Below are 16,995 nucleotides of genomic sequence, written 5' to 3'. Positions count from 1 at the left end.
TATTATTATTTTTTTGGAAAAGTCTTTAACGAAATTTAACATATTTAAGAGTAGATTAAATAAATTTGTTTATTTGAGTGCATTTATAATGATTTAAAGAGTTTAGCTAATCACACAAGTAACAATACCTATTCTAAATTACGTGATGCAATCTCTTTGTGTATTACATTTTTAATGTTAAAGAAATATGGTACCAAAATTAATCCTATCAAACTGGAAGATGTTCCGATGGTAGCGTCGTTTGATCTAAGATATCTGCTTTCACAGTAGTCGCCTTAGGCGTGCAATGGCGCTTCGTCTTTATATTCTTTGTACGCTTCTTTTTCTTCTTCTCCGTCCTCTCTTTCTTGTCATTCTTCGACCGAATCACTCGATTGTGCGGTATGTCGATTTGCCCTGTGGTACGCTGCGGTTGACTGACATCTTCAACTTTGTAAGCGCGAATAAAGAAAGGGGCTTCACCCGTTTTTTCAAACGACGATTCCTTCATGGAATCTTCGGTTGACCGAACAAGTCGATTCTTCAGTTTATTCCTTTCCGCGGAGAACGATTTACTCTCTTTCGAAGTATCAACGAGCGTTCTGACAAATCGATTCCTCAGTTTGTCCTTCTCTTCGGACGATGATTTACTCTTGTCCAAAGTATCTTCGACCATTCTGACAAATCGATTCTTCGGTTTGTTCTTCTCCTTGAACAAGTCGTTTCCGGAAGTATCCTCAGCCGTTCGGATAAATCGCAAGTTCTTCGGCTTGTCCTCTTCGGATGACGATCCACTTTCCGTGTTAACCTTGACCCTTCTGATAAGTCGACTTTTCGGATTGTTCTCCTTCTCAGAATTACGGTTTGACGCATCCCTAATCGTTTGGATAAATTGATCTTTGTGTTTATTTTTCTTTTCTTCGGACGATGATATACTTTGCAAAGTATCCTCTTTAATGTGCCTTTTTCTTCGTTTTCTCTCGTCCTCTTCCGAGGATGATGAAGAAGACGAAGATGAATCATCATCATCATCATCATCGTTATCTTCATCGTCGTTGTTGTCATCATTACAATTTTCATCGTCATTGTCGTTATCCTTTTTTGATTTTTCGCGTCGTTTTTCATTCTTTTTATCATCGTCATTGTCACAATCACATTTTTCATCGTTCTTTGATTTCACGAATTGTTTCTTACAACCATTATCATCATCGTTATCATCACAATTTTCACCGTTATCTTTCTTTTTTGATTTTACACGTTGTTTCTTGCTTTTTTTACAACAATTTTCATTACCATCGTCATCATCATCATCATCGTCATCATCATCGTCGTCGTCGTCGTCATCACTGGAAGAGCTACTGTTGTCATCGTCGTCATCTTTCCTCCGCTTGGTTGCACGCCTCACACGGTCAAATTCCTTCGTTTCTTCCAACTGCTCCTCGTTCTCCAGAGACATCCATTTATTGCTAAGGTACAAGTCTCTCCTTGTACGCTTATCAGCAACTTTCTCCTCGCTAGAGGATGAACTCGAACTGTCGGCCTTTTTTTCGTCTATAGTAGTGTCATTGACCGTGATCACTGTCGTCGTCGTCGTCGTCGTCGTCGTTAACGCATCATCCTGATCCTGCACATCTTGCGCCGAGACAACGTACGTAGCTGTAAATCCTACGAGAAAACTCGCGAAAAAAAATAGCGCACCACGACGCATAATCGATCGTGCAACTCAGAGAAGGGCGATTTACACTCGCGATGGCGGTCAGATGGTCGCCTTATATACACCGTGGTTGCGAAACGCTGATAAAGAAAGGAGTCATCGCGGGCGAAACACGCTATCGCTGACGTAGCGATGCGATGCGTGCTGAAATCGGTAGAGAAGTAGAGGACAGAAGGCGAAAGGTGGGGAAATCCGAGCGAGCGAAGAGAGATTTTGCGTTATCGCCGTCGTTAACTCGTCGATGGTCCGCTTTGATTCCACTTCGATTCGTATACTTCGGAACTCGGAACTCCGGCAGCTTCGCGCGTGCTTTCGCGAGATCGGCGATTTGCACCCGCTTCAGCCGGCGAATCATCGATCGCGCGCGAACATCAGCGAACACGGGCGAAAGGTTAACGCCGCCCGGCACGCACGCAACGTGCGGATCAACGGCCACGATAAGGAGAAGGAGGTGGGCGGAGGTTTCTTAGCCGGAGGTTCCGCGTCTTATCGAGATTCTACGCGGCGCGCGCTGGTAGCGAACGCGACGGCTCTCGCATCGAGATCAGACTCGATGCGTGTGATACCGGCTCCTCATAGCTAGGCAAGTGGCTCGAGGCTGCAGAATAATTACTTTGAAATAACGTCGCTGCCTTCATCTCGATAAGATAAGAATCTCGAGGAGACGTAATGAGCGACTGACGCTGCGAACGAGATGCTTACTCAGAGAGTGTTTGGCAAAAAGAAGAAAAAACCCTACCGAGAATTATGGATGGCGTCGAGAGAGAAAAGCCAACTCTCTCTCGTCGGATATTATTAACTCTTTACCGAACTCATCATCATCTTTGATGGCAACTCGATAGCAATTTACACTTTTAAATTTGATGACTATTGTAATTTTATTCTGCTTATCTCAGAAGATATCCTTCGATAATGTGATTCAAAAGTACTATTACTTATCATTAGATTACATATATATAAATTATACATACTTATTTCAAATTTATTGTCAACGATATATTGTATAATGATTTCTTTCAAGTTAATTTTATCGAATTATTGAAGAAACAAACACTATCTCTCAATTTGAACGAAAAAATTAATACTGAAATATATTGTATAAATATTTGTCAGGAACATTTAGTAAAAGGAGTATTATTTTTTATTTAATCTTTATATTTTTATTCGCTTGGCTTATTACGAAGTAAAGGTATACTTCATATTTTTGTTTTTATTAACGTTAGTGTAGTTTATTAAATGTACTGCTAGATTTTTTATTATATACACCTAGTGATTTCCATTTCGTATATAACTCGTATATAAAATGAGATATTAAAAAAACTATTAATAACAGTTCCTGATTCAATTTGGAAATACAATCTCAATTTACAACCTCAGTTTTTAGCGTGTTAGCGATCTAATTTTGGAACAATTTACACTTTGATTTTAAAAGAATATATTTTTCACAATTTAACATTGTAAAGAAATGGTTTGTCGGATGGAATTCGAAAAATTTATGGGTTTTAACGAATCTATAATTATATTTACATGCCTATGCATACTTAATTGTACTTTAATTCATAATTCTCGTGAAAACTGCTCGTTTTACGGCAACTTTAATCCGACATCGCCCATTTCTCGTCGTAAAATATGAATGAGACAGGGGATCGCGTGTAGCTGGAAACAGGAACAAGTAAAGACATTTTGGAGAAACGCTTTTAAAGCGTATGTCGAGGAAAATACAAAGTCCCTCGCGCAAGAGAATCGTTAAATTCTTGTAATGACGTACAATTTTCTGTGCTTTGCGATGTAACAGCCGACTAACAGGCGAGTTATCGTTCCTTTTAATTTCTGCACTCATTCTCGCGAACCCACTTGGAAGAGAATAGCATTAATCATTGAAGGTGCAGTACTTACACGAGTGAATGAACGAACATTCGTTCGAATCTCCTTTATCAAATGTGATAATACACAATTTCCACAGAGTTATTCTCGACGCTTTTAAAGAATCGTTTTATCACGAATTTACTACGAATTTCCCTTTGCATTATTATTCCAATGTAATTATTAAATTATCTTTTCGTTAGAAATTTTGGTTTAATAAAACTCGCGTTTGATATTTTGAAAAGTAATTTGCGTTCTTCAATTTTTTTGCGAGAATATCATGGACATTCAAAAATCATTGAAAGATCATTGTTTCTTTATTTCATTTAGATCCGCAGAAGAAATAATGACGATGCTGTTGGAGGCTAGCGAGGAAGGTATAGGCGGAAGCTGGGACGGCGGTAGAATCGTATGGAGCGTGCGTTACGCGCTCGAAGGCGAAGAGGAGAACAGCTCGCAGTTGACGGGCGTCGATCAGCAGCAACGAATGCAGCAACGCCAGCTGCAGCACCATCATCATCATCATCTGATCGAGAGACGAAAGCTGCAGGCACGGCTAGAGATCCAGAAGGATGATATACAAGCGGTGCTTCCCATCTCTAAGGTAATACGCGATTCTTCTAGCGATTTAAATTCGAAATTTATGCAGGTGAATTCGAAAAACTTACAATAGAACGCGTCAAAAGTTCAGTAGAAGTAGTCGCAATCGTATCTGGAATATTATTATGTGGGCGTACATGTATCAAGATATCTTACTTTTCACATATTAATTTTAACGGCGGATTCTTTGATCGGTTTTGAGACGGTTTTCTTTAGCGAAAATATTGAAAGACGCCAATATTTTTCAAGCGATTGAAAAGAAAGCCTTTTTACCAATTGAATTTCAATGGTACAAAATTATATTTTTCTTACGTAAATGAGTAGAATATTATAATATGAAGTTTAAGTTATAAAAATATGTAATGCTGAAATAGACTACAAAAAAGACTTTACGCTTTTTACGGCTTACGGCGTAATCTATGATATAGTAGAAAAAGAATTTTGAGACATAGAGAAAAGTATTTGAAGGATTTTTGCGATTTCGGTTAGAGAGGATTTTGATGCTTTTCTCTCGGTTACGATTATTTTCATCGTGACATTCTTTGTCCTTCGTCTCCTCCACCTCGTGCTTCGTTCTTCGTCTGTGAAAATCCCTTGGAAAAGAGCTAACTCGAACGACGAGCACGATCAATACGGTCGCGTATATCGATCACCTCGCCACGCGAGAATCTGTTTCCACTCGGTCGGCCAATCTACGATCCTCGCGAGTACCGAGACAAAAGAGAAAAAGAAAGGAAAGGCGATGAGAAAAAGGAAAAGCTCTGTGAAAAGAGAGAGAGAGAGAGAGAGAGAGAGAGAGAGAGAGAAGATCGACAAAGGATAATGCTTTTCTCTCTTTGGCTCCCACGACGAGCACTCTGATACTTTTCTCTTCGGCTTTTCCGCGCCCGCGCCTTCACCATAACGGCGATATTCCTAGTCCGTAGCAAAATTCCATCGATACCGCAGAACATCTGCTGTAACAACGGATCGTAATGAAATTTTTGATTGCCGCACGTTGAACCGCGTCGACGCATCTCTGCGTTCCATTATAAAGTGAGATGTGTGTAGAATGGAACATTAATTTTCTTTAGTTTGTTAGAAATGTGCAAAACATATGCAAAATAATAATGTGCTTCTGAATATATCTTAATAGTGATAATAATTTAATTGCAAGTGATTAACCTATTTCGATTATTTTTATCAATGATATATTATGTAATAACGAATATTTTTGTAATAAGACCAATTTGTTCTAGAATGAAATTTTATCGAATTTCATTCTAAAAAGAAATTAAAATCGGTGTGGTAAATGTGCTTATATTTATATATGATTGTTAAATGTGGTTTTCGTAATTACTTTTCATGCCACAACAAGTCCTCGCAATTAGAACACACCTCTTGGTATGTAAATTAGATCTGACGGTTCCACATTATCCATGACATGCTCACAATTTCCAGTAACACGATAGCAGGTGCATAGTACATAATTCTGTGTATAAAAGTCAACATGAAGATCACGTACATGATCAGACACATTCACCCAGAATAGAATCTTAGACAATTAACTGACTGTAAGAAAGATATTTACGCGGTTTGTATAATAATTATTGAAGAATTAAAATTACCGTTATTAATATAATTATGTTAAATCAATGAAAATTTTGTGTGATAGGTTTAATAGATACGGAATAGCAGAATGTTGTAAAATCATACTTTATATTTAGATAACTTGCAAGTGGATCTTATTTTTACAAATAAAATTTTAATTTTTAAATATTATTTTTTAAGACATATGGAAAATTTACAAGTGTGATGGATGATTGTTATCAATATTACTGTTAAAAACTTTAAATAAAAGATAATTAATGTTGGACAGTTTCTTTGCGACGTTTCGTAGATAATTTGCAAATTTGTTATACATATCTATAAGTTACATCAAATTTGACGGTGCTATTATAATAAGGTCGATCTTGAAATCTGGAATCAGTATTGGCGAATAACGCAGGATAAAGATCGAAGGCATCGAGAAAAGAGGTTGCACGAGGTCTCTTTTAATTAAAAACTTTACTTACACAGTCTCGCGCGTGGAAGGAGCTGCAATTAGAGTAAGGATAATCAAGAAGCGCGGACGGAGTTCCCGACAACTTTACGCGAACGAGCGAGCGAGAGAACGAGCACGCGGCGCCTTCAAAAGGATATGTAAACGAATTAATTATCTCATTTATCAATTAGCGACCTCTGACACGCGCGCTTGTTTTCTCTGCTGAAATTTATCAAAGTAATAGCCCGTGTATTGTACATATTTTATGCACAGCAATATAAAATCCTTGCGTTTCTCTTATATCCATCAACCTCCTTGCATTCGCCGTCGATGAAACATCATTCTACGTTGAAAATGTTTTCCATGTTGTTTTAATAAAAATAAATATTCGTAGAATAACCTTGTTGATCTCGGAAATATCTGGAAAATAAGTCATCTGTGTGCTTCATTTATGTATTAAAATATAAATTTATGATTCTGAAAGTTAAATTGCTAAATTCATGCGTCAAGTTTACTCATTATTGTATGTGTTACACTGTTCAAAATTACAGCGGGTCAATCTTTTGAACTATTAAATAAAAGGAACAAAATACATTGCTGAAGATAAAAACGACATGCACGTTTTCCGCAGAGAGTAAATTGATTACATTGAAATGTACATAAATATATACAACACATATAAGAATCTACAAATATATTGTATGTATAATAATATCAATTTTCTCTAGATACTTTGAGTAAAAATTTATTATTACATAAAAAAAAATATGGTTCTAAATTGTTTCAATTTGATCTTAATTTGATCTTAATTTGAGAGCTGTCAAAATTTTTTTTCTCTTTTATATTAATCTTCTCATGAGAGATTTGCTTAAAGCTTACTTTAACAATCTTAAATTGAAGAATTTGGAGATTGACATTTCTTGTGGAGCCAAGAAAGTAAACCAGAAATTTGTATAGTAAATAAAAAAGTTTTCAAGCTGATTTCTAAAACTCTCTTAATTAATTACACGCCATTAATCGCGTCTCGAACCATTATTAGCCCGGTATTGTTGCAAATGATTAATATAGAAAGTTAGGGGAAAGAAAGCGCTATTCAATTATAAATTTTCACATAAGAGTAAAATCGACTTTAATCCTTTGATGTTTCCAAATAAAAGTTTGAAAAATCCAAATAATAGAAAAATGACTTTAACAAATTTTGATTAAATGTGCTCGCGAAGGATTAAAATGTTTCCTTTTACGTAAAAAGGATAAAAAGATAAATATCACAAAAATCAGAAATATTGAAAGAAAACAAATATTGCAAACAGTTGAAAAAAATCTTTCTTGTGCATTTTTTTTTTATTATTAAAAACTGTCAAATGGTACGACATTGAACTCTTTATATTTTTTTATTAACAATTTGTATACATTACGCAATAGAAAACTGAATCAAAAAATCAATAACAAGTGATTGCTCTCAGGGAATTTCTCGCATTTCTTTCGTGAACAATGCATTCTGCACAGCGAGAACACAAAGTACACGAACGTGTAGTCTAGTCTCGTAAATATTTTCGTGAGTCTTGGTTCAGATGAGAAAATATTTGACGAAAGAAAGAGAAGGAGCCGCGATTCGCGTTCGAATGTAAACTACGCCCGCTGCTTTTATCATTGCAAGAGAGCACGCTCGTCCACGCGAGAGATACAGTATACGTATAGTATAGTTGGCTGGCGTCAGGGATTTAAATTCCCTCGCTGCAATATCCGAGCCGTTTGATGTTCCTTCCAAAGGCTGCCGGGGTCTGTATGGACGGAAGCGAACTTGGAAATGGCTTACTAGTCTGGCCGACCGACCCTACCCAACCAACCCCTTTGCGGAACTCCCCCGTTGACGAACTAGTGTAAAGTACACGGACGACGCGTACACGTAAAACGTGTAAACGTGGCAAGTAATCTTCCACGTGTACGAGCAACATCGCGGCAAGCAGCAAGAACAAGTCTTCAACAGTTGTAAAATAACTAAGCACGAGTTCACGGAAATCCGTTGGTTCTCATTTTTGAACTCGTTTAAACTTGTCATAATGTTAAATCGTTAGATTATATATTATATTAATGACCTATTTCGGAAATTCGTGCGGATCAACTTCTTTACGGTAACAACTTTTTTCTTATTTGAGAAAATATGTACCATTAGAGAAGATCGATAGTTTTATCGGTTTATATACAGTGAGATGATTTTACTTATAACTGAGACAAGCTTTTGTACTGCTTTGAAGTTCTGTTCTTCATGAAAGATCAAGAACTCGTGCTTTTCCCGCAAGTGTTCTTTTCAAAAGTGAAATCAAACGAAATAATTAGAACGAGAGGTAATATTGTTTCATTTCTTTCTAATTTTATAGAATATATATATATATAACTGAAAAATTTTGAATCGTATTAAATTTATTCAAAAAATACGATTGGAAACTTCTGAAAATTAATTCAATTTAAATGAGTGTATATTATATAGTAGTTCAACATCTTAACACTCGGACGCCCGGTAAGGCGCTTCATATTTCAAGTTTTATTCAAAAAATTTAGTTCTTTCTTATTGTTAGAGTTTATATTTTTGTAATGCAGTTATTCATTTTAAAATATTATGTATATATGTATGTATACATGTACATATATGTACATATATTATTACAAAAATGTAAAAACTATTATATATTTTCAGGGAAGATAAATTTAACATTTTTCTATGTATATACATATTTTGCGTAGTTCTGTTTAATTTATATTTTTTTGAATTATATGTTTTCGGTAGTTCACATATATATTTTTTAATATCGCTTACTGCGCCTTTTATCTTGTCACGACGATAACGGAATAAAGTTCGAGGCAAAATAGATGACAGTTATGAATAATGGATTAATGGCTGCTCTATCAATGAAGGTTACAGAAATGCATATATTAAAATATATGCATACTTTCATCTCAAACTATTAAAAATAGGAATAGGACTTTGCCACTTTAGATATGAGAAAAATTGGAGTGTAGTTTAAGCTATGTGTTTCTCTTCGACAAGCGAGAGGGAACGTTTTATATTTTGCTTCAGAACTGGGAGGTGATGAATACAGCGGTGTTGACGGGACGTCAGGTGTCGCAGGGGATGAAGGTTTTCATTGTGAGCCAAGCCGGCACGGTCGCCGATGTTACGCTGCAGTCGTCCTGTCATTCCGAGGACGAGAGTGTCCTCAAGGTAATTGCTTTTTAATTTATCTTCAGCGCTCACTTAGATTCTTAGGAATTTAATTGAAGAAATCTTGGTAATATACCTTCAGTAGAGAATTCGCTGCTTTCCCATTTTTATCGTTGTCAATCGTGTTCAATAACTTTTAGAATTTTATATATATTTTATTTCTACATATGCAGTAAAGGAATATGTCGATATACGATTCTTTTTACATGTCCGAATTTGGAAATTGGACATGTATTTAATTGTATGAATTAATTTTTTTTAAACATTGAGTCTATTCTTTAAATAGAAATTTGTTTTACACAATAAAATTATTCTATATAACGATATCTAACATTTATGATGTGATATCATTTAAATCCTAAAAGTATAAAAACCACGATAATGTCCACGAATTTCAAACTCCTAATAACCCGTATAATCGACGGATTAAGTGATACTTTCAATATCCTGGTATTTTACACTCAAACCATGTATTACGAACTATTGTGATGTAGGATCAAACTACATTTAATACCTGATCATTGTTATGAATTGAATACCTATAAATTCACAGGTATCATCCTCGTGCAGTAGCGTGTACGTGGATGGTTCGGAAATCCGGGGTTCTAGTAACGCATCGGTCCTCGTCAAATACGGCACGTATACTGGTCTAGCAAGATTCACCGTGTGGATGCCTGAATTCCCATTGGAGGTAAGCGTCGCTGACACACGGTTGAATCAAATAAAGGGTTGGAAGGTGCCGGAGGAGCATGTAGCAAGTGCAAAGAGCAAACGGAGTTTGCTGAATGCGACGCGGACCGAACAGAGGACGGAAGTTGCTTCGACGTCGATAACGCCATTAGAAACACCACCGGTAACCGCACGAGCGAAGAAGAGAAGCGCCGTTGATTTGGAAGAGTCGATAGAGGACACGTCTATGGACGTGGACGATCCGGACGAGCTGCTCGAGGAGGATGAGCACGAGGAACGATTTCGATCTAATGGAAATGATCACGGATGGGATACAATCAACTCTATCGATCGGAATCTATCTCCGGCTAATTGCAGATTGCGTTTCCAGCAAAGTCCGGTTGAGGTGCACGCCCGATTCTTAGCAACTGATCATGATTCGGGTAGAGTCTCGTACTTTGTTAATCGGCGCACCTGGTTGCGCGTCACTGACCTCGTAGCCGGCATGCTGCGTGTCTCCGATCCTAGAATAGCGACGCTTCTTCAAGGTAGATTGGTTCAGGGACGCGGAGTGGGTCGCACGGAGGTGCAGGTACTGTCACCGATTACCGGTAGAGTCATCGGTGCGAAGGAAATCAGAGTCGGCAACGATCGCGTGTCTGTGACACGTCTGTCTGTCCGAGTGGTATCCGGACTTCAACTCAGTATCAGCCCAGATACTGCGATCGAGAACGGATACGTTGCCGAAACCTCGGTTACGAGAAGACTGACCGCCCAATATCAGGTAAATTATTATTATAGGTACAATATTATTATTTGTCTTGAAGTTTCAAATATATCTTGAAAGAAGAGAAAAATACAATTTTGCAAAATTTTCAATTTAGAAAAGTCAATTAAAAAAATAGTTGTTGAGTTTAATAACTTTATAATATTTAAATATTTTTGAGAAATTTAAATTCAGAACTGTGAAGTGAAATAATAAATTTAATTAATTACTGAAAAAGTTATATTTTATCTCTTTTTTATTTTATATGATATTAATATTGATTTTTTTAAGAACTTTAAAGAGTTAAAAAATATTATTAAATTGTGTTGATCCATTTAATTTTTATTCTGGATAAATCGACTTTGCATTTTTTTCAATGAGATAAATGTATATATACACATATATAGATATACATATATATACAGGGTGTTCGGCGAGACTTCTGCCATAGAGCGTGCGTAAATAGAGCAGACTAAACTGAGTCGAAAAGTCCTCTATAATTTTACAATTTTCCCAATAGTTAATGAGATATTAATTGCTAAAAATTGTTGAAAATTAGTCTTTAGTAATTTTTTACTCAAATACTTTCGGTAATTTTTAGTTATTAATATCATGTGAAGCATTTTGCAATTTACTATTGTGAAAATTGCAAAATGGTTGAGGATTCAGTTTAGTCCGCTCTATGGCAGAAGTCTCGCTGAACATCCTGTATATGTATGTGTGTGTGATATATATGATCAAAACGAAACTGTTACACGAGTAAGCAAATTTGTTATTGTGTACAACAGGAAGGATTACTGGACATTGACGTGGAGTTCTCGGACAGTACCCGTACACCCCTCAGGGAAATCGCTGTGAGTGATTACCATTTACTGGTGGAGAGTCTGGATCCGGAAGTTGTGGCGTTTGCACCAATGGTCGCTTCCCATCATCCACGTGTAATCGCGGTGGGTGAAGGCCGCGGTGACTTGCTGCGTGTCAGTTTACAGCTAGCCGATTCCTGCCGACTATCCGGTAGACGTTCAAGCAAGGGTCCTCAGAGGACGACGGCCGCTGCATTGGCAAGCGCGTCGGCTAACGTCGAGGTGGATTTCGCTTCGAGCGAGGTACCCAATCGGCCGGAATTCGTGCAGAACGACGGCGGTGGCACCGTCGGTTCTCACCATCATAGAGAACGTAAAACTGGCCGGGGCGAAATAGCTTCCGATCTACACGACATCCTCATCGGTAAATAGATCCTGTTCCTCTTTGCTGCTTTCTGTCTTTCTGTCTTTCTGTCTCGCTTCTTTGGCATTCTCTTCACTTTTTCTGTTCTTTTCTACGCTTTATAACTGCCACAAGACGCATGGTATGCACTTTGTTCTGCATTTCTTAGCGGAAACTGTCTTCGTGAGACTAAGTGTCTGGCTTGTAAAAAGTTCCCTGCCTATTTATGCGTGATCTCTCTTCACAATTTCCGTCCAGTCCTTCGTAACTGATAGTCTTCCTCCTTTACGCTGAATGTCAAATGCGTCTAGTTCTTAGAATAAATTATGACGCAACACATTACAAATCATTGAAGTATAACATCATTGAATCATTCAACATGATATATCTACAATATTATATCCAAATATTCTTATACGATTTACGAACAATAAAAAATTTGACCAAAGAAAAGTTGAATGCACATTTCTTTATCCTGACAATATAAAGATGATTCCAAGTGATGATTCTGAATCCAAATAAGAATTAGAAAATGAAAACTTTGGGACACCTTTTAAATATATGATTCTTTTTCTTCCTCGTATCTTCAAGTAGTTCGAAAAGTTGAAATTACTTGTATATTGCGCATAGTGTAATGTCAAGTCGCTACACATCAGAATTCAATTGTGACGCCAAAAAAAAGTATAGACGCACATTCAGTATCCTCACGAACTTTGCATGCATCCGACATAGCATGTCTAGCCGCTGTCTAGCTGGAAGCATCAAGGGAGAAAGATTTTCAGCGGCTTTCTAACTCAGCACAAATATCCCGTCTCACTCTGTCCTCTCTCTCTCTTTCTCTCTCTTTGTTTTTCTGTGCAAAGGGTTACCGCTGAAAGACGAGAAAGACGGGCACGAGCACGAGCCTTTGGTGCAGGCACGGCAGCATCGCACGGCTATAGCTAATGGCATGTCTTCAGGGGGTATGGGCGGCGTCGGCGTGCGTCACCACGGCGTCGGGGCGCGGATGAGCCCGCTCGAGATCGGGATGTACGTGCTGCTCGCGGCGTTCTGCTTCGCGATCGTTGTCTTTGTCGTCTCCTGCGTGGTGTACGCCAGCAAGTTCAAGCCCCAGCCACCGGACTCCCCGCTGACCGGCGCGGCCGTCCCGGTGCTTTCTGGCGCGGGTGCGAGGGCTCGCGCTGCCGCAAACCAGCTGGCATCTGGCAGACGACCACCACGCGAATCGACCACCAACGCACACGACTGGGTATGGCTAGGTAGAGCGACTCTCGAACGAGCTGCCTGCGGTCCGCAACAGGTACGCATGTCGGTGTGAATTTAATGATTTGTGAGTGAAACCGTTAATGAAGCTATCGATAATCATTACCTATTAAAACTAATTTCGAAATTCTCAAATGGCCTGATAGTTAATTGCACCATTAGATGTAATTATGTTAGTCTATTATTTAAAATTTAAATCAATGACTAGAATATCACAGGTTTATTCGAAGAAAATATTTTCTAATCGCAAGTTCGTTCGATTGTATATATGATTTTAGTAAGATACATATATTTTATAAATATTTTATAAATATATAGAACGACATTTCTTCTAATAGTAATTAAGTTTTGAAATATATTAATTCATATTTGTTGATCTTATTTTATTTATGTCACGATTCCATTTACTATCTATTTCTCAACAACTGTAATAATATTTCTCACATTAATTTCTTGACTCACTTTACTTCTTTCAACATAAGTATTAAATATTTATAAATCAATAAGAATCTTATTTTAGACCGTACATGTGAGAACACAATCAATATTAGGAGTCAATTTACAATAAATTTATTTACAATTTGTCAGCATATTAACATCTTTCTAATATGTTGCCTGATTGAGCAACGAATTATTAAAAAATTGCTTGTCAATTTAATTTGTGATATTATTACAATAGTTTAATTGCGTTTAGAAGTCCGGAAAACCAATTCGGCGCACAGTTCGAATTTCTACAAATATAATATATATACGCATATGTGTCTGTGTATATATATATATATATATTGTATATATATATATATAGTATATGTAATTCACATTGAATTATTTCAGCATTAAAGATCCAGCTTTGACCGTTATAGGCATTTAATTTCTAGTATTGATTAAATATTTAATACCATAAAATTATTAAAGATTACCAACAAATTGAAAAATAACAAATGAAATTTCATTCAACATCGATAGCGATAACGCTCCAACGAGTACATCTAGGATTAATCCGGTAATTGAAATCAATTTAAATTTTCGACGAGATTTGATGCTGTAAATATCTTTGCGCATTTCAATAACCCAGTGGCAAATTGTTTTAAAAACAGCGGGATTTTGTTGAAACAATTTGATTGAAAAAACTCGGATTATGTTGCAGGTACGAGTAACGAGTAATCCGCTGGCCGGCGAAGGGGAACCCGAGGCTGAATTGGGTACATGCTTCGACAATCCGAACCACATCGAGCTACCGTCTGCCAATCAGCGGCCTAGTGGCGGTACCAGTGCCATCGACACCACCACTTATTCCAAAAGGGACAGAGTAGCGCGAAACAGTTTCGCAGCAAAATCCGCGATCAAACCATCCGCGGTGATACCGCCTACAACGGCTACGACAGCAACGACAGCGATGTCGATCGTGGTTCCGACTACCACACGAAACGAGTAATTATGATTGAATGTTGCTCTTCCTCATACGGAAGATTTATTTTTTGCAAACGAGTTGAATACTTTATATCTTCTAGCAGAGAGAAGAGAGTGCTATCCAAGAAGGAATTCCTTATACAACAAATTGTATAATATTTACTAATATTGTATTACAAGAAGTTTCAAACAAATTATCATACAATTTGTTATGAGTAACTTCTTTTTAGATATCACTTTTAGCGTCCAACAATTCTAGCAATTTTAGCGAAATGATATTGCCTATAGTGATAGCTTCGCGAGTACGTAAATCTTATTACAAATTTTTTTTATAGCAACGACGATATTCCTCCGCCCTTGCCGCCACACGGAGTACCAATCACGAACTCGACAACGACAACTACAGTGACCACGACGGTCGGCACAAACAACGCAAGCAACGGCAATAACGAAGACTACAAGCCACCGGTACCGCCGCACAGGAACACGGGGGTGGGCATACGATTACCAGAACCGCCTGCGCCACGGAAGCATCGCCATAGGGCGTCTAGCGGTGGCAGCAGCGGCCATCACGGAAATAATCATCGGCACAATAGTAAAGTACCGCAGCAGTCAAATCATATAGTCAAGTCGCATGGGAAAACTAAAGTAGACAACGCAAACAAGCAGAATGGCGAGGACGAGGAATTCGTGGAGTTGGCGAATCGCGACGATAACAATAGGCACCTCGCAAAGGACGCTGGGAGATCACGGGAAATTAAGAGGGCGACTATAGTTGGTAATCCAATGTACTCGTCGTTCTCCACTTCCGCTGTGGTATCCACCGTTGTCTCTACCGTAAACTCATCTACCCCTACTGGCGGTGCGGCTTCGTCTACCACAACATCTCCGCCATCTTCATCACCGTCCGCCTCTTCCTCCTCATCCTCCTCTAGCTCCTCTTGCGCCTCATCCTCCTCTCAGGAGCAAGAGGAATCGGTGGCTCTCGATGACCTTAATCTGGGTATGGACTATAATCAGATTATGCAGTATTTCGACAATCTAAAAGAGTCGAATGCCTAGGTGAGGCCGTTCGACCTTTCCAAAGGTCGAGTAGTAGTCAACGTCGATACGGAACATCGGGATTCTCGTTAGTAGATACAGCGAACGCGTTGAGTTGCTTCTTTTTTCTCTTGAAAATTCTGTTGAGAATTCGTGACAACTCACTCTCGCGGGAACGAGATTCCGCTATCATCGAAAACGATAATTTCCCGGATATTTCGTATTTTAGACTTAATCTAGTCAGCTTCCTAGCAGCACATCAAGAGTAACGCGCAAACGCATACGCATACACACATACACATACGTTCATATTAACAAAAACTTGAGAAAGGAATAATTCCTTTGCATACAATTCACACAGTCTCTCGACAATTTGTTACGACCGCTAGCAATTTTTGGGCGCAACGGGTGAAAGTTCCTCAAGTACGATATTATTTTCCGATATATATATTATATATATATATATACATACACGTATTTTATCACATCAATACGTAAATAATGATACGTAAAATGTAATACGCGATAATAAAATGAAGAGATTGTATGTGTATTACATTAATACTTTATATTATAGACATGAAGATGCATATTTTTACTATATTTTTTTACTATTTTTACAAATTATTGTTATCAAAACGATTCAACTTTGAGTGTCTTTTTTCTTCTTGCTTTTGCTAGTACTTTTGCTGTTATTTATTTACGAAACATATTTTCTTTAATGATTTTAAATCTTGGACTAATAATAAGAGTTTAATAGATTTAAGGCTCCTGAGTAGTCAGCATGCGATTCAAAATTAGTCGGCGGCCTGGCGAAATGTGGCGAAACGTAATCTCACACACACAAGCACCATGTACACGTGCTCTCAGCGCGTCGAAAGCGAGCCATACATGTATGTACTCGTGCTTTTGTGTGTGTGTGTGTGTGTGTGTGTGTATGTGTGTTACAGCGCTTCGCCATGATAAATAGCTGAACTTATAGACGTGACAAAGTGAGGTTTTAACGACAAAATTTGTGCTGCATGCCATTTCTATTTATTATTTGCTTAATTGTGAAAATATGACGTGTCTCGTATTTATGAAAGTCCTAAAAATTGGTAGAAAAATAGTTATCCTGGAATTTGATACGTAAAAGCGTATATTTCATTCATTCCAACAGCTGTTTTCAAACCGTGTTTCTGCCTGAAATTAGGATCACTTTACCTGTCTTTTATTGATCATTTACTGACTATCAAGGAAGA

At 37.7% G+C, this 16,995-nt stretch overlaps 2 protein-coding genes across 8 annotated transcripts in view; one reads left to right on the top strand and one right to left on the bottom strand.

The window, feature by feature from the left end:
• Nucleotides 1-16,242, top strand: part of LOC108746111 (transmembrane protein 132C) — a 104,145-nt gene extending 87,903 nt beyond the window's left edge. The window contains exons 4-10 of one of the 2 annotated variants that reach the window (XM_018482662.1): nucleotides 3,887-4,160; nucleotides 9,256-9,399; nucleotides 9,953-10,852; nucleotides 11,623-12,061; nucleotides 13,000-13,340; nucleotides 14,451-14,734; nucleotides 15,049-16,242. In XM_018482662.1, the coding sequence (XP_018338164.1) occupies nucleotides 3,887-4,160; nucleotides 9,256-9,399; nucleotides 9,953-10,852; nucleotides 11,623-12,061; nucleotides 13,000-13,340; nucleotides 14,451-14,734; nucleotides 15,049-15,775 (3,109 nt within the window). In that variant the 3' untranslated portion in view covers nucleotides 15,776-16,242. Of the gene's footprint in view, nucleotides 1-3,886; nucleotides 4,161-9,255; nucleotides 9,400-9,952; nucleotides 10,853-11,622; nucleotides 12,062-12,903; nucleotides 13,341-14,450; nucleotides 14,735-15,048 lie in introns of both variants that reach the window. The other variant, XM_018482661.1, reaches the window with a different exon arrangement.
• Nucleotides 73-1,746, bottom strand: LOC108746112 (DNA ligase 1-like). 6 transcript variants are annotated; one of them, XM_018482667.1, is made up of 2 exons: nucleotides 1,273-1,746; nucleotides 73-1,017 (listed from the first exon to the last, which is right to left on the bottom strand). In XM_018482667.1, exons 1-2 carry the CDS (start codon nucleotides 1,685-1,687, stop codon nucleotides 209-211), a joined length of 1,224 nt encoding a protein of 407 aa, XP_018338169.1. In that variant the 5' UTR covers nucleotides 1,688-1,746; the 3' UTR covers nucleotides 73-208. The 6 variants fall into 6 exon arrangements, with proteins under 6 accessions (XP_018338169.1, XP_018338165.1, XP_018338166.1 ...); XM_018482663.1 differs by having other exon boundaries at nucleotides 73-1,189; nucleotides 1,280-1,746; XM_018482664.1 differs by having other exon boundaries at nucleotides 73-1,189; nucleotides 1,286-1,746.
• Nucleotides 16,243-16,995: the final 753 nt, after the last annotated feature.

This window comes from Trachymyrmex septentrionalis, unplaced genomic scaffold, assembly GCF_001594115.1.
Source record: "Trachymyrmex septentrionalis isolate Tsep2-gDNA-1 unplaced genomic scaffold, Tsep1.0 scaffold16, whole genome shotgun sequence".
In the NCBI taxonomy this organism is placed as follows: Eukaryota; Metazoa; Arthropoda; class Insecta; order Hymenoptera; family Formicidae; genus Trachymyrmex; species Trachymyrmex septentrionalis.
Note: the sequence above shows the minus strand (reverse complement) of the source record. Positions and strands in the feature narration are given on the sequence as shown.